The sequence below is a fragment of the Barbatula barbatula genome, assembly GCF_947034865.1.
Source record: "Barbatula barbatula genome assembly, chromosome: 7".
Lineage (NCBI taxonomy): Eukaryota > Metazoa > Chordata > Actinopteri > Cypriniformes > Nemacheilidae > Barbatula > Barbatula barbatula.
The window spans coordinates 4,667,766-4,687,062 of NC_136770.1; the positions used below are offsets into that span (position 1 = coordinate 4,667,766).

General features: G+C 38.3%; 1 protein-coding gene across 4 annotated transcripts; it reads left to right on the top strand.

Annotated features, from left to right (window-relative positions):
* The first annotated feature begins 2,085 nt into the window (after positions 1-2,085).
* tlk1b (tousled-like kinase 1b) lies at positions 2,086-18,858 on the top strand. Of its 4 annotated transcripts, none has more exons than XM_079461225.1 (22): positions 2,086-2,336; positions 8,210-8,328; positions 8,557-8,628; positions 8,714-8,752; positions 8,950-9,025; positions 9,181-9,224; positions 9,441-9,530; positions 9,621-9,710; positions 9,912-10,010; positions 10,090-10,200; positions 10,288-10,424; positions 11,621-11,806; positions 13,234-13,300; positions 13,450-13,547; positions 13,665-13,746; positions 13,973-14,064; positions 14,784-14,873; positions 14,953-15,122; positions 15,302-15,437; positions 16,478-16,589; positions 16,672-16,779; positions 16,872-18,633. In XM_079461225.1, exons 2-22 carry the CDS (start codon positions 8,212-8,214, stop codon positions 17,037-17,039), a joined length of 2,184 nt encoding a protein of 727 aa, XP_079317351.1. In that variant the 5' UTR covers positions 2,086-2,336; positions 8,210-8,211; the 3' UTR covers positions 17,040-18,633. The 4 variants fall into 4 exon arrangements, with proteins under 4 accessions (XP_079317351.1, XP_079317349.1, XP_079317350.1 ...); XM_079461223.1 differs by having other exon boundaries at positions 2,291-2,810; positions 16,872-18,858; XM_079461224.1 differs by lacking the exon at positions 2,086-2,336 and adding an exon at positions 2,437-2,810 and having other exon boundaries at positions 9,624-9,710; positions 16,872-18,858.
* The last annotated feature ends 439 nt before the right edge of the window (positions 18,859-19,297 follow it).

Sequence of the window (19,297 nt, forward strand, 5' to 3'; positions counted from 1 at the left end):
TAAAACATTCTCAATGTTAACCAGTGAGCATTACCACCTGCCTTTGAAACTAGTTTCGCCTGTACTGACCGGGCCAGGGGTTTACTGTGTGTGTTCTTCTCAGTCTGTATTTTCATTAAGTAATCTTCACGCGTTGCGTTAGCAGTGCAAAGGTCGTGGGTTAGACAAAATAATAAAACAAATAACTTGAAAGCATCGGGAATCAAAAAAGCGAGTTTTCAGAGTGATCACATGACATTTGTAGCTCAGGTGATTGAAGGAAGAAAATGACCCCTGGTTTTTAGATTACTTCTATCAACTGTATGTTATTTTAGAGAAAAGCGTCACGCAATTTACTTGCTGGTGTAGAATATACTTAGCTCAGAGATATAATAGAAATCAATATAAGTTTTATTTTAAGGTCCAGTGTATGAAATTTTGCGGCATCCAGTGGTGAAGTTGCGAATTGCAAGCAACGGCTCACTCCAACCCCCCCTTTCGAAGATCTATGGTAGCTTACACAGAACTAAGAAGTCGTCGCGTTTAACATATTTAGGAAATGCAGTTTGTCCATTTTGGGCTACTGTAGAAACAAAATGGCGAATTTCATGTAAGGGTACCCGCGGCTTATATAGATAGAAATAAATCATTCAAAGGTTATAAAAACATAACGCTTCATTATGTCAGGTCTTTATACACCTCTGAAGACATAGTAACACATATCGTATTATATTTCTTTCAATAGATCCTCAAAATTACTCATTGGACCTTTTATAGGAAAAGTTTACTCGAAAAATGAAAATCCTATATTTGAAGAGTTTGGTTGAAAACTTAAAAAATCTTTTGTTTTGATTTGAGCCTTCATAACAAAAAAATATAGCTTTATAACTAACACAATAAAAACATGTTAACATAATAAAAAACATGATTTTTAAACAAGTTTTAAAACAGTTATTTCAACTCTTCATTTATTCTATCAAATTTTACTCATCCTTATGCCATCCCACATGCTCTCAAAAGCACATAGGCCTATGCCTATCGACTGAAAGATTTTATATTTTGTACAGCATACAAAATTAATAATTTTAATCTTTTCATAAATAGTAAAATATTTTTCAAACAGAGATAGGAAAGTGTATAGTAAAATATGGTTTTGAAAAATGTTCGTGTGATCCCATGTGAAATTCGTGGGGGGATGCATTCCTATGTGATGAAGAAGGATAAGACTGGTGTGATGTTGTTGTGAAATATGTGTCTGGAGCCGTACAGAGGGTAAAGCTCAGCTCAAGGCTCGATCTCTGACTCAGCGCATTGTAGATGAAGATGTCTGTGTGCTCCAGATAAAGACATATGTGGTGGAGCCATTAACAGACACACATCTAACACACGACTCTTGTGGACTCGAGGGTTTTGTGTAACAAGACAATGATGTTAACCGTGCGCTACCCCTTAAACTGTTGACATAAAAATCAAAACACGATCAGGCCCATTTATGATACATGTCCATTTTAAGTTGATCTCACAAGATGGTTTTAACTTCTTTCACTACAAGACAAATAAGTACACGCACAAAAGATATTGAGAAATTACAGCGAATATTTAGAGTTAATAATGCCATGAAAAATGTTCCGTCAAGGGTCACTATTGTGAAATAAAACTCTCTGCGGTTTAAACATGTCCCTGCGCGTCATTTTGTGACTTTACAACATAAATGTATTGAATATTGATCTCAGAAAGAGACTTCAATGTAAAACTAGAACTATAGTATTTATATGAATATGAAGGATCTGTTGCCTGAGACAGTCATCAATCAAATATTAGCTACGCCTAGAAAAATATGTTTGGTATTTACAAAATACTGTGATTTACCAATCAAAAAACAAAGTATACCAAACATAACATTAACCTTATTAGCTATATCATGTATTCATATATATATATATATATATATATATATATATATATATATACACACACACAATAATATACAATATTTACTAAATTAGTTTGCAAAAGCATATTTCATTTGTAAATGCACATATGTTATAATGTGTATTGTGTAAACAGTGGAAGTTACATTTGTATCCATCTACCATAACCAACAACAGGCCTATATGTGATATCCACACTGTGATGCCAAACGTTTTTTCCCACTTCTATTACTCCCAAATACAACATAATTCGCATAATAAACTGCGCTTTACGGAAGACGTTTTCCTCGAGACACGTTGAGGACGAATGTTTGTTGCATCCGAATGCATTGCTATGATTCATGTGGCTTTTATTTCATTAAACAACGAGTCACACTTTCAGCTCTTGCGGTCGAAGCATCAAACATGGCGTAAAGTTTTAAGCTGGTATGTGTGCGTGCATGTGTGTCCGCTTTCTTGTCTTTGTCGTCTCATGGCATCCATGGCATTGGTGCATGAACCTCGCGATAGTGAAGTGTGTGTGTGTGTGTGTGTGTGTGTGTGTGTGTGACCGTGTGCACAGCCGATGCGTGACGCCAGTTGCAAAGGTTACATGCATGCAGACACACATCTACAGCGAAGATTCCTCGGTGCGCAGTGCGGAGCTCAAAATATGAGCTGTTGCATCGACGTGCATAATGCATTAAACGCACGCAGATCTCGTTATATATCAATCTTTTGTGTGTGATGTGCTCGTATGTCGCTTCGCGGTGGAAAGTATCTTCATGAGTGTCCAAAGTAACAGCAACAGCACTGGAAGTTTGGACGGAGCGCCATCTTGCTCTCAGTTCGCGACTGGATCTCCGACCCCGGGCTCGCTTTCTCCGCTCGATATCTGCGCTCCGTCGAGACAGAAAGAAGGTAAACCCGGCGAACCTACGAATTTGAGGTGTATACGTGTGGAATAATTGCAGATTGGGTCAGATTGAGGTGTTATTTGATGTAAATCTGGGCTTTAATCGAAGCAGTCGTGTCGGAGGCCGCTGATCTCCCGTCTGGCTGATGTGTTTTTATTAACATGCATCGAGACCTAGAGGTGAGATGCTGTTTTTAAAGGGAGTTGGAAAATACATCTGTTACTTTTTTAAACGATTGCATGGAAATTTTCACTTGAGGATGCCCGTGGTCACCTAATAGTGGGACTCGGTCGTTGGCTGTGTTTCAAATTCTAGTGAGGTGTCTACCTAGACCAGACCGAGTTTGCGCACTTTGGTGATGCCCACTATGCAGTCTATGTGTAGGAAGGCAGTTCACTTGGTTTGGAGACAAAAGGACCTGTGAGATGATGAGCAGTGACTCAAAATGCTGTGTCTGGGTAGGCAGGACGCTGAATTGAGGAACGGCTGATAAACATCATTTGGTGTTTTTGTTGTTGACAGTGTTTGTTAGTAACACATTCAACACTCCAGAATGCTACCTAGGTAGGTGGATTACTAGGTTTAAGGACATTGTACCCGGTGTTCCCACCTGTGCATGCATTATAAGCAGGTGCTGTTCATGCAAAGAGCTTCGAGAGTTGAAGTTTATAACCTAGTTGAAGTTAAAATTGTGTTTTTGCAGTCGGACGTGCCATTTTGTCCCAGGGTGGCATCATTTAATGACATGGAGATTTGTGACATCTCGAGTCTAGACAGCTATATGTAAGCAGTTGACCATTTGATAAACACTTGATTTCAATGCAATAGACACTATAAGCACCCTTTTTCTGTTTGGCTGAATTGATGTTTGGGATATGTTCTCTTAGGAATCAGTTATTTCCCATGACATTTATGAAGTGTGACACGAGTTATTTACATTAACATGTGTATGTGCACTGTCATATCATGTGCTTGTTAATTTGTACTAATAAGTAGGTACCTGTGGTAGGTAATACACCACGCTAGTGAAAATGCACTGTACGGTATAGTGTTATTAAGGGCACCTCAAATCACCGTGAAGAAAAATGTGCCTTATCTTTCTTTTGACCGGATAAAATAACACTCCGTTTATGCTGCTTATGCACACTCGGGTATACTTGACCTGACAACAACCCTCGCGTGGAGAAGAATGGGAGAACGCTGCAGACCTAAGGTGAAATATGAGTTATGTCACGCCACTTCTCATATTTACGTGTTTCTGTAATACCACATAGAAACAAATTACCTTGGATTAAATATTGCCATTTGCATTCCTGAAAATTGTTATCATAAAAATCGCCCTAGATAGGTATTATGAGGGTGAATCGCAATATATCGTCCCAGCCCTAATTCATATTATATATACATATTTCATCTTAAAATGATATGTGGATGTGTGTGTGTATGTATACAGTATATACATCATTATTATACACCGGACACCAACATATATTATGTAAACAAAAACTTTTATTCTGCAAACGATTAGTGGTAATCGTTATGCAGCCTCTACACCACACAATTATGTTACTTTAAATTGGATATTGGAATAAATATAACCATTATACGTTTACCAATACACTCTTTTCAACACGTTAAAGTGGCCGTAAGTCAGGAAGTTTCTGTGTACCTCATGTTAGTCTTGAGTACTTATAGAATAGCATCGCACCCTTCAAATATACGTAGAGTCTTAAGTTTGTTCACATTTATAAAAGACAGATAGAGCTGTAGATTATTCCCGAAAACATACGACCTCCTGCACGCGAGCAGGAGAATAAGGGACTAAGTATAGTTGTTACAAAACAGATTGTTTACAAAAACAATTCAGAAACCTATGCGAATAATGGGGGAGTGTATTGAGCACAGAAGTATTACGTCATATGTCCAACTCGTTTTTTGTCAAGTTGACCATGTCTAGCATGAGAAGACGGCACGTTTAACAATGTAAAGCAGTCGGAATACATGAAACACTGTTACACATCCCCTTTAAAGGCAATAGCTGTCATAGTTCGAAATTATTGATTAAAGTTGTTGAATATTGAGCGTATTTTGAGAAAGTTTGTCAAACAATTCAACTTTACAAAAACATGTCTCTAGACACTTGTGTTTTGTTCCTGTTTTGCTGTCGTTTTTGAATATGTTAAACCCCTAAGAAATGTCTGATCGTGGTCCGGAAAATTGTGCCGGGCGTCTTTAAAGGGACAGTTCGCCCCAAAATGAACACTTGCTGTTTATTTACTCGGGATATTCAAGGTGACACTTTTCTTCAGTAGAACATTACATAACGCATGAAGCGGAGTGTTTCCCACACATTGACTTATTTGTGGTGGTCCGCCACGATATCAACATGTGCCACCACAAATAGATTTGTCATGATTTCCCATAAAGTTTTTATTTTACTAGTTAAAACGGCTTACTCCATCGTAGAGTTGGCACCTTTTTTCATGTTGCCTGCAGTGCCTCAATGCTAAGCGCCACTCTCACACATGTCAGTGAATTGAATTAAAAGGTGGCGTGTTTCCCACATAAACGTCAAAAGTCACATTTGCTATTGACAGCAAAGACGTCAGACCGTGACTCTCGGGAAAGGTTAGTATGATAACACTGTCATCTGCACATAATCCCGTCAAATAAGCACGTAAAGGACCTAACAAGGCTTACGTTAGTCACGAGCTGTAGCCTCCCTATGGTGTGGTGTACGCGTCATGTGTTCTGTAGTTGTAACTCTGTGTTACAGCAACAGTGTATTCTCCCATGTTTCTGAATTTGCGCCGAATTGTCTCCGCTAAACGCGATCTACAATAAAACTAGCATTTAAAATAAAACAGCGGCCATAACACACATTGATGATAAGAGCAACAGCAGGGCTGCATTAGATAAACAAGTAATATAGGCAAAATCACCTCATATATCCGCTCTTCAATATAAATGTAGCCTATGGTGATTTTGTCAGACAATGTCGTGTTTATAATTCAGGATTTTAGCAGCAATCGGGAGTAACAGATGGTTGGATTAAACATGAGGTGTCATTGGGTCGTGTTCAGTCACTATTTTATAAACGGAGCAGATATGTGAAAATAGCATCAGAGAGTAGAAGCGAAACAGATTTCACTAGACTAAACGCACGTGATGACGTCAAAAATATGCTAATCAGCGTGACGTCATCGCCGCCACAATCTCTCAAAATCCTGTGGGAAACACTGTAGTGGAAACCTTGGTGAACGGTGATTCATAAAAAGTCTGTCACGTGGAGAGTCAAGAAAGCAAATGCAGGCACAAAATGATTTCTTCTGCGTCTGACAATATATTAAGGTCTTATGAAGTGAAATAATAGGGTTTTGGAAGAAATCTAACATTATTTACCAGATGATTTTTAGGGATACACCGATGTATCGGCCACCGATATTAATCGGCTGATATTGGATTCATTTAACACCATCGGCAATAGCAAGAAAAAGGCAGATACCGATGGTTTATTAGGGCCCTTTGATTTCTGTGAAGCGGACAACACAGATGGAAAGTAGCAAACAGAAAGTACACGAAAACAGAGCTGCTCTCAAAGAGTTCACTTATCAGAGAAGCTGCTGTCCATCTTTGCGGAAAGCCGTCATATTTAAAGTCCGTGATCAAAATAAAAGTCCAGGTAACCACATAACAAAACTGCTACTAAAAATATAAGAAAAAACATAAGATAATGGTTCATATTAACATAGTTGCACACCACAAAAAAAAGAAAACACAGAATCCAGAAAAATAGATGTTACTGAAGTTAGGAAAAAATCTAAAGGATTTCATCCCTTCGTCCCTAGTTTTTTAATAAACTGCATGGAGGCAATGAGTTGGATGTCTGAATATCCTATTTTATTTCTCTGAGCAAAATAATTAGTGTAAATAGCAACAGCACAGACTTTATTTAAATGTATAAAAGAAATGATACATTTGAAGTCAGATTTGAGTTAAAAAATAAATATTGGAAAGCAAAAATCCCATTCGAAGATTGCCATGTTGTCTTATTGTATTTTTATCTTAACTTACATCTACATCTAGGCACATCTACAATTGTGCCTCTCTTAAAATGTTAAATGGATCCAATTCATGTTCAGTCAAATTAATTGAATGCAGAAAAACTAGCAAGCATGGTACAGAATCGGCCAATAGTTGTTTGTTAAAATCTGTATTGGAATCGGACTAATAAAATATTATCGGTGCATCCTTAATGATTTTGTGTATTTCGTTTATTAATTCCTGATATTTTCATTTATAATGTTTGTCCTTTGTCTGCGCAGCTGTGCTCTTTCTGCCCTGTTGACCTTCGTGATTCTCTTTCAGTCCACAATCTTGGGATCCATTTGGCTCTGGGTTCTTTCTGGCACAAGCCTCATGATGGCCGTGGTGCCGGATGCATAAAATGTGCCGTTGTTTACAGTAAGGGAGCAGAAGTGAACCTGGAGTGTTTTGTCTAGTCACTGTTACTGTGATGGGCTTCGAAGGCCAGACGACGGTTTTAGAGGGGTTTGGAAACGATGATTCATGCTGTTGCGTCTGTACGGGATGTGAAGTTTGTCTATGGGCCCTTTGGAACATGAACGTCTACGCTGGCATCAAATTATAGAAGTTACATGGGAAGGGAGTGATACTTCACTTGTCATTCATGTGTATTGTGACATGAATTGGTTTGCTAAGATTGTAGCATTTTGGACCAAATGTAATCTGTAATACTGAGTGTACACTTCAGTTAAATGTGTTTTTTTTAATTTGTATTTATTTTCTTTCTATAAAATGGTGGACATTTCGTCAACCTGGGCTTTTAAAGACTAAAAATAGTTAAACTGTCAGCAGTATCAGCTGATGATGAAAAGGAAATGTCTATTAGTACTTCCTGTTTTCTGACCTCATCCTGATGTACTTCGGGATGGAGTGTAAAAAGTTTGACGTTTTTTTAAGACCAGATGGAAATATTTAAAATGTTTAAAGCCTGTAGTTAGTCAGACCTGAAGGATGACATTTAATTGTAAACAAACATACATAACCTGATCAGAAATAGCAGAATGTTAATATGCTTACTTTATTTAATGGTCTTACTTTACGGTTATGTAAAATTTCAGGAACACTGTTCTAAACCTGTTGTGTCACTTTAGTAAAAATGTGATGTCAATGTGTGATCTCAATATGGCAGCCACCCATCTTCTGTGAGGTATCATTTGAAACACATTTGTCAATGTGAAAAACTCTTTAGCTCTTTGCGGTGGCATAAAATGTAAAAACATAAAGATTCCTGGGTGATGACATCATCAGGACCACACCCCTGCTGAACCTGTGTGTGAAGCGTGTTGAGATTGACGTGTGTGTTTGTGCGTGTTGCAGGTATGGATGAACTGCATTCTCTGGATCCGAGGCGGCAGGAGCTCTTGGAAGCGCGTTTCATCGGGGCTGTTAGTGGGAACACTGGAGGCAGCACAGGGAGCGCGAGCGGTGGAGCTAAAGTAATGCACGCACACAGACATGCATGTTTATGTTCTTGCTTTGTATGTACATGAGAGCTAAGTGATACTGTAGTGAGTCCGTTTTTTGCTATCTGAAATCGTGTTCAAATGTCAAGGATCATTAGCCGAACTATAGAAAAAATATTGTAAACTTTGGCTATATGACGCCCAGCCTTATCTGCTTGTATAGGTGACCCTGTTTGATGCAGATCTGATTTTTCTTTGTAGGGCTTGAACAATAATGAATGTTCCAGTCACAGTTTTGGCAGCCTGGGGTCGTCCAGTGACAAGGAGTCAGAGGTGAATATGACATGACATGACAAGATACGTCGTGTGTGTCCATTTCAGATGCTGATGTGTTTCAAATCTGATGTTCTTTTTCCAGAACTCAGATATGAAGAAAGGAGGATCTCCTGCATATTCGGTAAGTTTGCCGTGTGAATGTGTCTTTTCAAAGACAGGTCTTTATTCACTCACACTGATGCCAATGTGCTTTTTACTGTGAATCTTATATGGAGAGTTTGTTTTTATTTATTAAAATAAACTGCCACTGATTTCCGTAGAAATGCAAAAGCGTACTCAAGCCAAAATTACACAATAAAAGTATCCTTTTATCCCAAGACTCCAGAGAAGAAGCACTCCGAGTCATCCAGAGGACGAAAGAGGAAGGTTGATAACCAATCAGAGAGCAGTCAAGGTAACGCTGACTTCCTGTGCATCGAAGTACTTCCTTGTCAGACTCCTTCGAAGGCAATATTTGTAAATAGTTGATGGACAGACATTGGAGTTTGTGCTGCCCTTTAACTACAGTATTTAATGTTGAGTTTACACAATGACCTTGTTTTTTTTCAGGCAAGTCTTCCGGCCGAGGGCCCAAGATCAGCGATTATTTTGATGTGAGTCAAATTTAAAACGGATGAGTTAGCCTTTAGTCACCTTTATTGTAAATGTCAGAAAGCTGTGATTCACTGCCGTCTTTTCATGCGCGTTTTATGGAAGCTTCTAAATTGGAAGGCCAATTGGTGATGTTGTAATGACATCACTTCCTGTTAGTATGTCCTGTTCTGAAAAAGAAACACACATTCAAGAGAAAATCATATCTCTTCCTGTAGTTCCAGGGAGGAAACGGATCTAGTCCCGTCAGGGGTCTCCCTCCGGTCCTGCGTTCACCGCAGAACTCTCATTCTGCACCCGGGGCGATGGTAAGTGCTCGTGTTTGATATGGGGAGGGTATTAATAACGTCAAAACCATTCTTGCTATTGATTTCCTTATGATGGTGTTTATCCCTCAGCAGGTGCGACAGAACAGCTCTTCACCCACCAGCCTGTGTTTCACAGACCACACTATGAATCCAAAACACCTGAGCAGCAAAAGTGTGCAGGTAACGCTCGGTTTCAAACACATGCATGACACTGTGAAATGCGATGGACATTCAGATGCTGGTAAACATTGACACTTAAGTGAGCCCTGCATGGATGACTAAAAATTCAAATTGTTAAGATGATTGTGTTACATCACATGAATTGTCCCTCATCAATTTCCTCTCTTTCTCCCTTTATTTGGTCTTCTCTTGCCGCTCTAGTCCCAGACGGATCTGACGCTGTTGAAACTGGCTGCACTTGAGAGCAATAAGAATCTCGACCTTGAGAAGAAAGAGGGAAGGATAGATGATCTGCTCAGGGTGAGTACAAAAGAACTGTTATCCTTCAGTATGTGAATTGTGCAGGAGTCGTGAAGTGGTTTGCGTTGTCTCTCCGCAGGCGAACTGCGACCTCCGTAGACAGATAGATGAGCAGCAGAAGCTGTTGGAACGTTTCAAGGAGCGTCTGAACAAATGCACTACAATGAGTAAAAAGCTGCTCATCGAGAAGGTAAGACGTGTTCGGTGCGCCCTCGGAGGCTTTCTTCTCATTGGCTGGAGGATGTCATGTGACTGGGGTCTGTTCTCGTTGTCTTAGAGCACACAAGAGAAGCAGTCGTGCCGTAAGAAGAGCATGCAGGACCGCTTGCGTTTGGGACACTTTACGACAGTCCGGCACGGAGCATCTTATTCTGAACAGTGGACGGACGGATACGCTTTTCAGAATCTGGTCAAGTACGTTGTTACAAAGGCTTTATTTTTGCTTTCTGTTTTGGTGCCTGTGGTACAAAAACTACACAGTTCATGGATGCCATGTTTGATTTTTTCATGTCTAGATCTGTTTTATTGTTTTAAATAAGTTATCCTACATGACGTAGTACCACAACGTTTCATTTATCAATACTGCTAAGTACAGGCAACTTAATATCATGTCAGTAAAGATTTTAATAAAATAACATAAATTCAGTAACACAACAAAGTGATCATAATAAACGTAATTGTTTTCTTTACTTTGCACAAAGCATAGGAATGAATCATTTATGTATTTTTTTACATCTCATTATCGTAACACATCCCGATTTGTGCATTATACGTTGTGATTTTAATCAAAAAGCAAACTTTAAATATTCTAAAATAAGCAATTGGATGCTCTACTAGATGTTCTTAAATGACTTAAAAAATTCTTGACATAATCTTCATGCAATAAAAATGAAGAAATAGTGGAAAAAAATAATTGATTGATATCTTCCGTAACATTTTCAAAGGGGTCTTTACATGCATGCACACACACATTGACATTAAGTTTGATTTTAAAGAAACGCATCGGCCAGTACCTTTCAAATGACTAACAGGTTTTAACAAAAGTATGTTATATTTTTCTAGTTAAAAGCCTAATATTATCTTTCAGCAAGTTTTTTCAGTCTCATTACCTAGAGACCTACTGATAGTTTCCCACTTAAATTGTTTTGTACATGTATACATTTTTATTAAATCTACTTTATCCATTATGATTAATAAAGCTAGCTTAGGCTTTACGGCTAATGCTGTCACGATTATGAAATATCCCCCTTGTTTTCTAAGGATTCACAATAATTGTGGTTATCTGAAATAATTACGACGATGTCAGATAATTGATGAGACATTTATTTAATAATTGTGACAGCCCTAATCATTGCTTCGCTTTTTTTGCTAAAAATTTAATGGGATTGAGTGTTTCAAATGTTTACCGTAATGCGTTTTTAAGGGCTTTTTTGTAAAAAAATAATTGTCAATAAATTACTGCTTTAAAACACGTAATGCCTTGTTTTGTGGTGATGCGTGTTTAAGAACATTATGTTTGACATCCGACTACAGTTTACTTTTGTAAATACTAAAGTATACTACATTATTTTTCCATATGGTGTATCATCAATGTGTGTGAATTTGAACAGGCAACAGGAGTGGATTAACCAGCAGAGGGAAGAGATCGAAAGACAGAGGAAACTTCTGGCCAAGCGTAAACCACCCAGCACGCCGTCCACACAAAGCCCAATGCCCAATGAGTCCAAACAGAGAAAGACCAAAGCTGTCAATGGGGCGGACAACGACCCCTTCCTCAAACCCACCCTGCCCACGCTGTGAGAAACTTGCACTTGCATGTAAACACACAAACGCGTAATGTTACACACATTGGAGGTCATTTTGGCATGATGTTGGCATTCTATGCTTTAGCTTGCTGTTAAATGAGCATAGTACGATTTTTTGCGAGAAATCTCTGTAATGTCCAACAGCCATCAAAGTCCCAAATAAGTAAAAAAGAAGAGTTAAATGATCAATTTCAAGACAATCTCAGACTTATAATTGTCTGAGGTTAGCTGGGTCTTGTGTGGACGGTGATCATTTTGTGCAGTTACAGGTTACGTCATTATCAGAAATAGACACAGACAATGTGTGATCAGGACCCTGACACAGATCAGAGAAGTCTTGTATCACCCTGAACGGATTTGTTTTCTGATTATGACCCCGCTGACTGTACATCGTGTCCCACATTAAAGGAGTGGTTCACTTTAAAATGAAAATATCATGATTCACTCATCCGCATGTCATACGTGTTTATTTCTTCTGTCGACAACGTATTGAGGGTTTTGAGGAAAGCTTTCCAGCGTTCTTCTCCATATAAAGCACTTTAAACGGGGGGTTTGTTGGTTAAGGGCCAAATTATAAAAATTTTAAACATAAATTTATGGCTTGCACATCTTCGTAGAGCAGCCATTCCACGACTTCACGTATTAGGTAATCACGTTGGAAAGGTCACGCGTGATGTTACAGCCCTCATATGCTCACAAACTGACCCTTTTAAACAGAAATCTTTCACAAAGACGTATGACGTGTAATTCGACATCCAATAACTTTTGAATGGTCTTCTTTCTCCACACTCGTAAACACTGGGTCGGAACTTCGCTTGCGTCGCGCGTGACTTTCCATCGTGATTAAGTAGTATGTGAAGTCGTGGACCGCTACATGGAGACACCCCAAGGCGGTGCAAGTCATATATTTATGTTTAAACAGTATATAATTCTTTCGTTGTCTTGGAAAAGGACCAATAGTTTTGCTAGACAACACCCTCATTCATAGGCTGCTGTCGTGTAGAGCCTTTTGAAGCTGCGATGAAACTGAAAGTTGGGCCTTAACATGCGGGTGAGTGAATTAATATGAAATTAAAATTTTAACTAAATTACGTAATTAAACTACATACAAATCAACCATTCAGAATCAAGTATTCCAGAAGGTGATATAATAGAGATAATATTTAACTTATTCTATTGCTTATTTGAATTACTTGTCACTTCACCTATTTATTAATTGTAATGAGTGTAACGTTAATATCCGAGGTGATAGACGTGTCTAGGTGTTGCCTTCCCTCGTACAGTTTTTCACCCTGAACACTGCGTTCAGCAGGTCAAGCTAAATAATTTTAACAATTTTAAATGTGTCTTGAGGTTCCTTGTTCAGACGAACCAGAGACTGTTCTGTTGTATGTAATTCTTCTGTATGGATTGTGCAGGTTGACTGTGGCAGAATATCATGAGCAGGAGGAAATTTTCAAACTGAGATTAGGTCATTTAAAAAAGGTCAGTCCCTTTAGATTCACACACACTCACGTACATGTAGCCGTGAAATGTTTTAATGACGCTTTCATTGGGATCTGAAATGTTCTGCATTATTTGTGTGGCATATGAGTATATTGATTTGCGCTGATGTCTTGCATGTGTGTGTTCAGGAGGAGGCGGAGATCCAGGCAGAGCTGGAGCGGTTAGAGCGCGTGAGGAATCTTCACATTAGAGAACTTAAACGAATCAACAATGAGGACAGTTCTCAGTAAGTCCCACCCCCTTCTTGTAATTGACATGACCACGCACCAAATTAACGAGTCTGATAATATAGGCACGTCCCATGAGTTGTGACTATGTCTGATGTGTTGACATGTGTTTGTAGGTTCAAAGACCATCCAACTCTTAATGAAAGATATCTTCTTTTACACCTGCTGGGCAGAGGAGGTTTCAGTGAAGTTTATAAGGTAGTTGTTATTGTATTTTATGAATTATATTATAACATTATGAATTCACACAGTTACATTTATCTGATGATGCATGTTAAGGCGACACCAAATAGCATCCCTTCAGGTTTCGAAGTCTAATAAACATCTTCAATGCACCTTGAGTACTTTTGAGCTTCAAGTCACTTTGGATAAAAGGATCTGCGAAATGCCAGAATGTAATTCATGTTTACGTTTGTGTGTTTAGGCGTTTGACCTGTTCGAGCAGCGATACGCCGCTGTGAAAATCCACCAGCTCAACAAGAACTGGAGAGAAGAGAAGAAAGAAAACTATCACAAGTATGTCAGTCACTCACCTTTCTTTCATTCCCTCTCTCACTCACTCATTGTCTCCCTCTCTTTAAACACTGACTACGTTTACACGGACATCAGTAATGTAATTATTTGCCTTATATTATTATATAAGACTATTATTATTAAGGTGTTTACATGAGTTGCTTTAAGAATATACCTTTCATGCACGATTATACGTCCTTATATGGTCATTTTACGTCTATCCAATGTTTCCTCCAGAACGCCATTCCGGCTCTTATGGGCATCAAGGCACTTCATAATATCAATTTCTTTAAGAATCGATAACATTGTCCTTGTTGCCCAAGCTTTGAAGCCGTACTCTGTCAAACCGTTGACCATTGCCGTGGATATCCTGTCGCCAAGTGTCCTACACGCCGGTAATAATGCGATTAAGATGTGTACATGTCTATAATGCACTTCCATAATACGACTAAAATAGGAATACTGCACACGTCCTAATTCGATTTGTGTTTGATTATGACTTTAAACGGATTAAGGTAATCAAAAAGCTCTGTTTACATGGTACATTCTTAAACAGAGTATTTATTTATTTACTTTATTGTGTCAATATTGGATTATTGTTGTCCATGTAAACGTGGTCACTCACTCTCTCTGCCCCTCTTGCCATTTTTGCTTATTCATCTATAATCCATCCATCCATCCATCCTGTTAGTCATCCATTTATACTCACTCTTGTCTTGCAGGCATGCCTGTAGAGAATACAGAATCCACAAACAGCTCGACCATCCCAGAATAGTCAAACTCTACGATTACTTTTCCCTGGACACTGACACGTAAGTTTCCAAGTCGACCCGCTCCGTTCTGATTCGTCACGTTTTCACAGGTGTGTACAAACGTTGTTTGACGTTGTAGATTCTGCACTGTACTGGAGTTCTGTGAGGGGAACGATCTGGATTTCTATCTGAAGCAGCACAAGCTCATGTCTGAGAAGGAGGCTCGGTCCATCGTCATGCAGATCGTCAACGCTCTCCGATACCTTAATGAGATCAAACCTCCCATCATTCACTATGACCTGAAACCAGGTGAGCGCCGAGGCACACTTACTCTAATCTACAGGCATAACCTTTATTTGGAATGTAAACGACAACGTTGCTTTTGAGTTCTAGTTAAGTTGTAACCGAGTTTGGGCGTGTGACGTCAAATGTTTCTCTTGAGTATTTGTACGAGGCTTAGCAAGATGTATTCTGTTTGTGTTACTCAGGAAACATCCTGTTGGTGGATGGAACGGCATGTGGCGAGATAAAGATCACAGACTTCGGTCTGTCTAAAATCATGGATGACGATAGTTACGGAGTGGATGGAATGGATCTGACTTCGCAGGGAGCCGGAACGTACTGGTCAGTTTTTCCAGCTGAAATCAAGAAATATATTTTTTGACAAAACCATTTTTGATAGTTAATACAATTTAGGCACATTCACACCACAAACAAGAACGATAAGGGTAACTACCTGTGTATATATAAGACTATCCACACTGCAACCACACCAGTGGACCTTTAATCTAAATTTTCATTTTAAATGTCAAACGCTTTTAATCTTTCCAAAATAGCGTGAAGCGTGTCGTTTTGAAGGATTTAGAAAACAAATATTATTTCAATAGATAACACAGTGTAACAAATTGTTGGTTGCCCGACCTTTTTGTAGTTCTTGTACAATTCTTTGCTGCTAGTTATTTTCATGTAGCATCAATGTTTTAGTGTATATTAAGATCAAGTAAACGTTGAGCTTATATCATTCATTATGATATATCTGTATATTGCAAATAAACAAAAACTGTAAAAAAAATCACATATTTAAAAAATAATGTTTCAATTGTCACTGTCAGAAAATTCTAGACATTTCTGTAGCACAGGGAAGGTGGAATGAAGCGATGATGGGTGACTACGTCTGGAACTTGGTTCGTGTGGACAGTATTAGTCATAAAAGACAAAACTATGAAATATACACTTCTGAAGTTTTGGAGAACTTATTTTTAGTATCTGTTATGTTAAACTGTTGTATTGAGCTCAGTTTTACCAGTACTTTGTCATTTATGTGTATGAGTAATAATTCAGAAATGTATAAATGTGTGAAAATATATATTTTAATTTTGTATATATATATATATATATATATATATATATATATAAAATGTATTTCACTGTCGATAGAAACAACAATTTTCGTATTCAACATGTTAAACTTCATAAAGAAATGGTCAAAAGGAAAGCGCAACAACTTTTTGTTAAAAAAAATGTTACATTGTGTCATTTGATAAAGGCATTTACTTAAATGCCTAAAACTTTATAACATTGTATATGTCAACATAAAACATTACCTTTGCCAGTTTTAATAGAATTCATCTTACTTAATAAAGATTTTTATTGAAATATTTCAGGTATTTGCCACCAGAGTGCTTTGTAGTTGGTAAAGAACCTCCAAAGATCTCAAATAAAGTAGACGTGTGGTCTGTGGGGGTCATCTTCTTCCAGTGCCTGTATGGACGCAAGGTGAGGCGCTTTAAACCATCGCTGCTCATGACAGACACATTTGAAAATGATGTCCTGTTAAATCTGATCTGATGTTTCGTAGCCTTTCGGTCATAATCAATCCCAGCAAGACATACTACAGGAGAACACCATCCTCAAAGCCACTGAGGTGCAGTTTCCTGCCAAACCCGTGTCTAGCAACGAAGCTAAGGTTGGTTTGTGTCATGATGAAAGTTGTGTGTGAAACTGTTTATGTGGAAATATTTGTGGTTTGACATATTGTTCCGTCTTTGTCCTCTGCAGGCGTTTATCCGCCGCTGTTTGGCTTACAGGAAGGAAGATCGCTTTGACGTTCACCAACTGGGCAGCGACTCGTACCTTCTGCCGCACATGCGGCGATCCAATTCGTCAGGAAACCTGCAGACCACACCCGCCAGTCCTGCTGTTTCTTCAGGAATCATCTCCTATTGATCTCGTTGGCTGATCGATTACGATTGATGGTTCCGAATGCGATTTCCCTCCCTTTGCCACCTTCGCGTGGACAGGAAGGGGGAGGGACTAAGTGTCAGCTTACGTGACACGCCCACACCGGCCACAGTGACTGCCGTTGTTATTGGGGCAGGAATGGCCGATGTCATTTCCTGTGTGGATCCAAATGTCAGTCAGAGATAGAACCATTTGGGAAAGGATTTTTTTTACCCAGGGCGGTTTGTGAAGTGAGGTAGATTTGGGAGTGTTCCTCTAGAGGGGATTGACTTTAACATTTTAGTTCCTTGTTGATATCCTCCCCAAGCCACGCCACTGTTGGGGTGCTTTGTTTTGTGTAAGTGTGAAATTTAGAGACGATTAATTGTAGTGTGATTGAAAATAGACGAATGAGTTGTAATGTGACACAACAGTGTCTGTAAGAGAATATGTGTGTGTGTGAATGAATGTTTTACAACATTATCCATGTGTGCGTTGGTCACAGAACAAAGGGTTTGTTACAGGAATTCTGTCTATTTTGGTTCACAGTAACAAGAATGAAGTCAGTGTGTATGCCTAAATGGGTTTAAGACTTACAAATGTGGGAATGTCAGATTTACACTGAAATATTAATTATATTTTGAGGACATTAAATTAGGCCTGTTTTTAGGACTTCTAAGGTTTATTTCTCAGAGTTATGAACATTTTCCTGCCAAATGTTCCATTACTGTTTTACAAAAATCTGAATACTATTTTGCACAACAATAATGAGAACTTTGTGGGAAATCTGCCTAATTGTATTGAAAATATTAAAGAAACAAATCATTTTGATAAATCCAGCCTGAGAGGGCTTTTAATTTGTATTTCTCTCATTAAAGGGAAAGTTCACCCCAAAAATGAAAATTTTGCCATTTGTTTAACGTCAACCTGTATATGACTCTTTCTTCTGTGGAACACAAAAACATATATTTTGAGAAATGTCTCTGTGGTTTTGTGTCCATACAATGGAAGTCAATGGGGTCCACTGAAAGGACGCATCGGTTTGGAATGACATGAGGGGTAATTTTCATTTCTGGGTAAACTATCTCTTTAAACCGTAGCCGTTGTCTGAATCAACATCACTGTGGTCTGATGTTGCTGTAAGACAGCAAGCCTCCTTTTTCTTGTGGTTTCATTCAGATTAAAAATCAGACCAAATAAGAATTTGATTTCACAGGAAATCACAGCATAGGAAAATTTGTCTAAGTTGTGTGTGTGTGTGTGTGTGTGTCTGACGTAAGCTGTGATTCATGGAACAGACGGAAGGTGGGCCGGATCCCGCCCATAATAATTTAACCCCTTTATGCTCAGACCATGTGCTGTCACGTTGCTTAGCAACCCTCGCTGATCCCGGAACTTAAGTCAGGTCAGCCGTTCTGAACGGACTGTGATCTTACTGTCAAAGCTTCCAGACTCGGTTTTCAGGGGAAGAATCTCAGCTTTCATTGTTTTCTGTCCAAATAAATCCCAGCTCAACATTATGGTGATTTGTCTCTAAAGTGCTGCTGCGATTGTAGAGAATGTAGCCAAAAGAGAAATAAACATTTTGAAAATATTTTCCAATGTTTTCTTTGGTGCGTTTATTATGACAATCTTTCCCATTGCATCTGTAAAATCTAATATTTTGTGATTTTCCACAAATGGTCAAACTCCATGACTTTCACAGCCATGTTATTAGATTGGGTTTTAAAACTCATGTTATACTAATTTAATGTTTAATAGCTACATGCAACTGGAAAATATTTCCTACATTTTTGTTTTAAATAAAAAAATCAATTTAAAACTCCCTGATGTGGAATGCTGTTTATGAAATGACATTAACTGTCATACTTGGTATATAGAAATATATTAACAGGAACTTTTAAAATAACAAATAGTTATGAAACACAATATTAGTTATGCTATATTTGTGATTATTATTATTATTGGATAATAATGCCATGTACATTTTAAATAATGTAAATAAATAACTTATTTTTGTACTTTTACATTTCTTATTTTGTCAGAATTGGGATTCCATATGGAAAAAGGGTTAAATGCCTAAATTTTAAATCCTCCAGAATTTTAACTCTCGAATATTTTTAAAAGCTTGTAAAGCATAAATAGATGTTATATGCTATAGGTTTTGTTGAATACTGTAAAATACCCTCCAGTGCTCTAGTATTTCAATACACAATTTCAAATGCACATCAGTCAACCCTCCTACTCCACGTTAAAAGCAAAAA

What these genes read in the sequence shown, in the direction of transcription:
- tlk1b (XM_079461223.1), top strand. Translation starts at nt 2,675, where the DNA reads ATGAGTGTCCAAAGTAACAGCAACAGCACTGGAAGTTTGGACGGAGCG. An exon ending in GCTTTTCAGAATCTGGTCAA is followed by an intron (nt 10,425 to 11,620) that starts GTACGTTGTTAC and finishes GAATTTGAACAG; the next exon opens with GCAACAGGAGTGGATTAACC. An exon ending in AAGAAAGAAAACTATCACAA is followed by an intron (nt 14,065 to 14,783) that starts GTATGTCAGTCA and finishes CTTGTCTTGCAG; the next exon opens with GCATGCCTGTAGAGAATACA.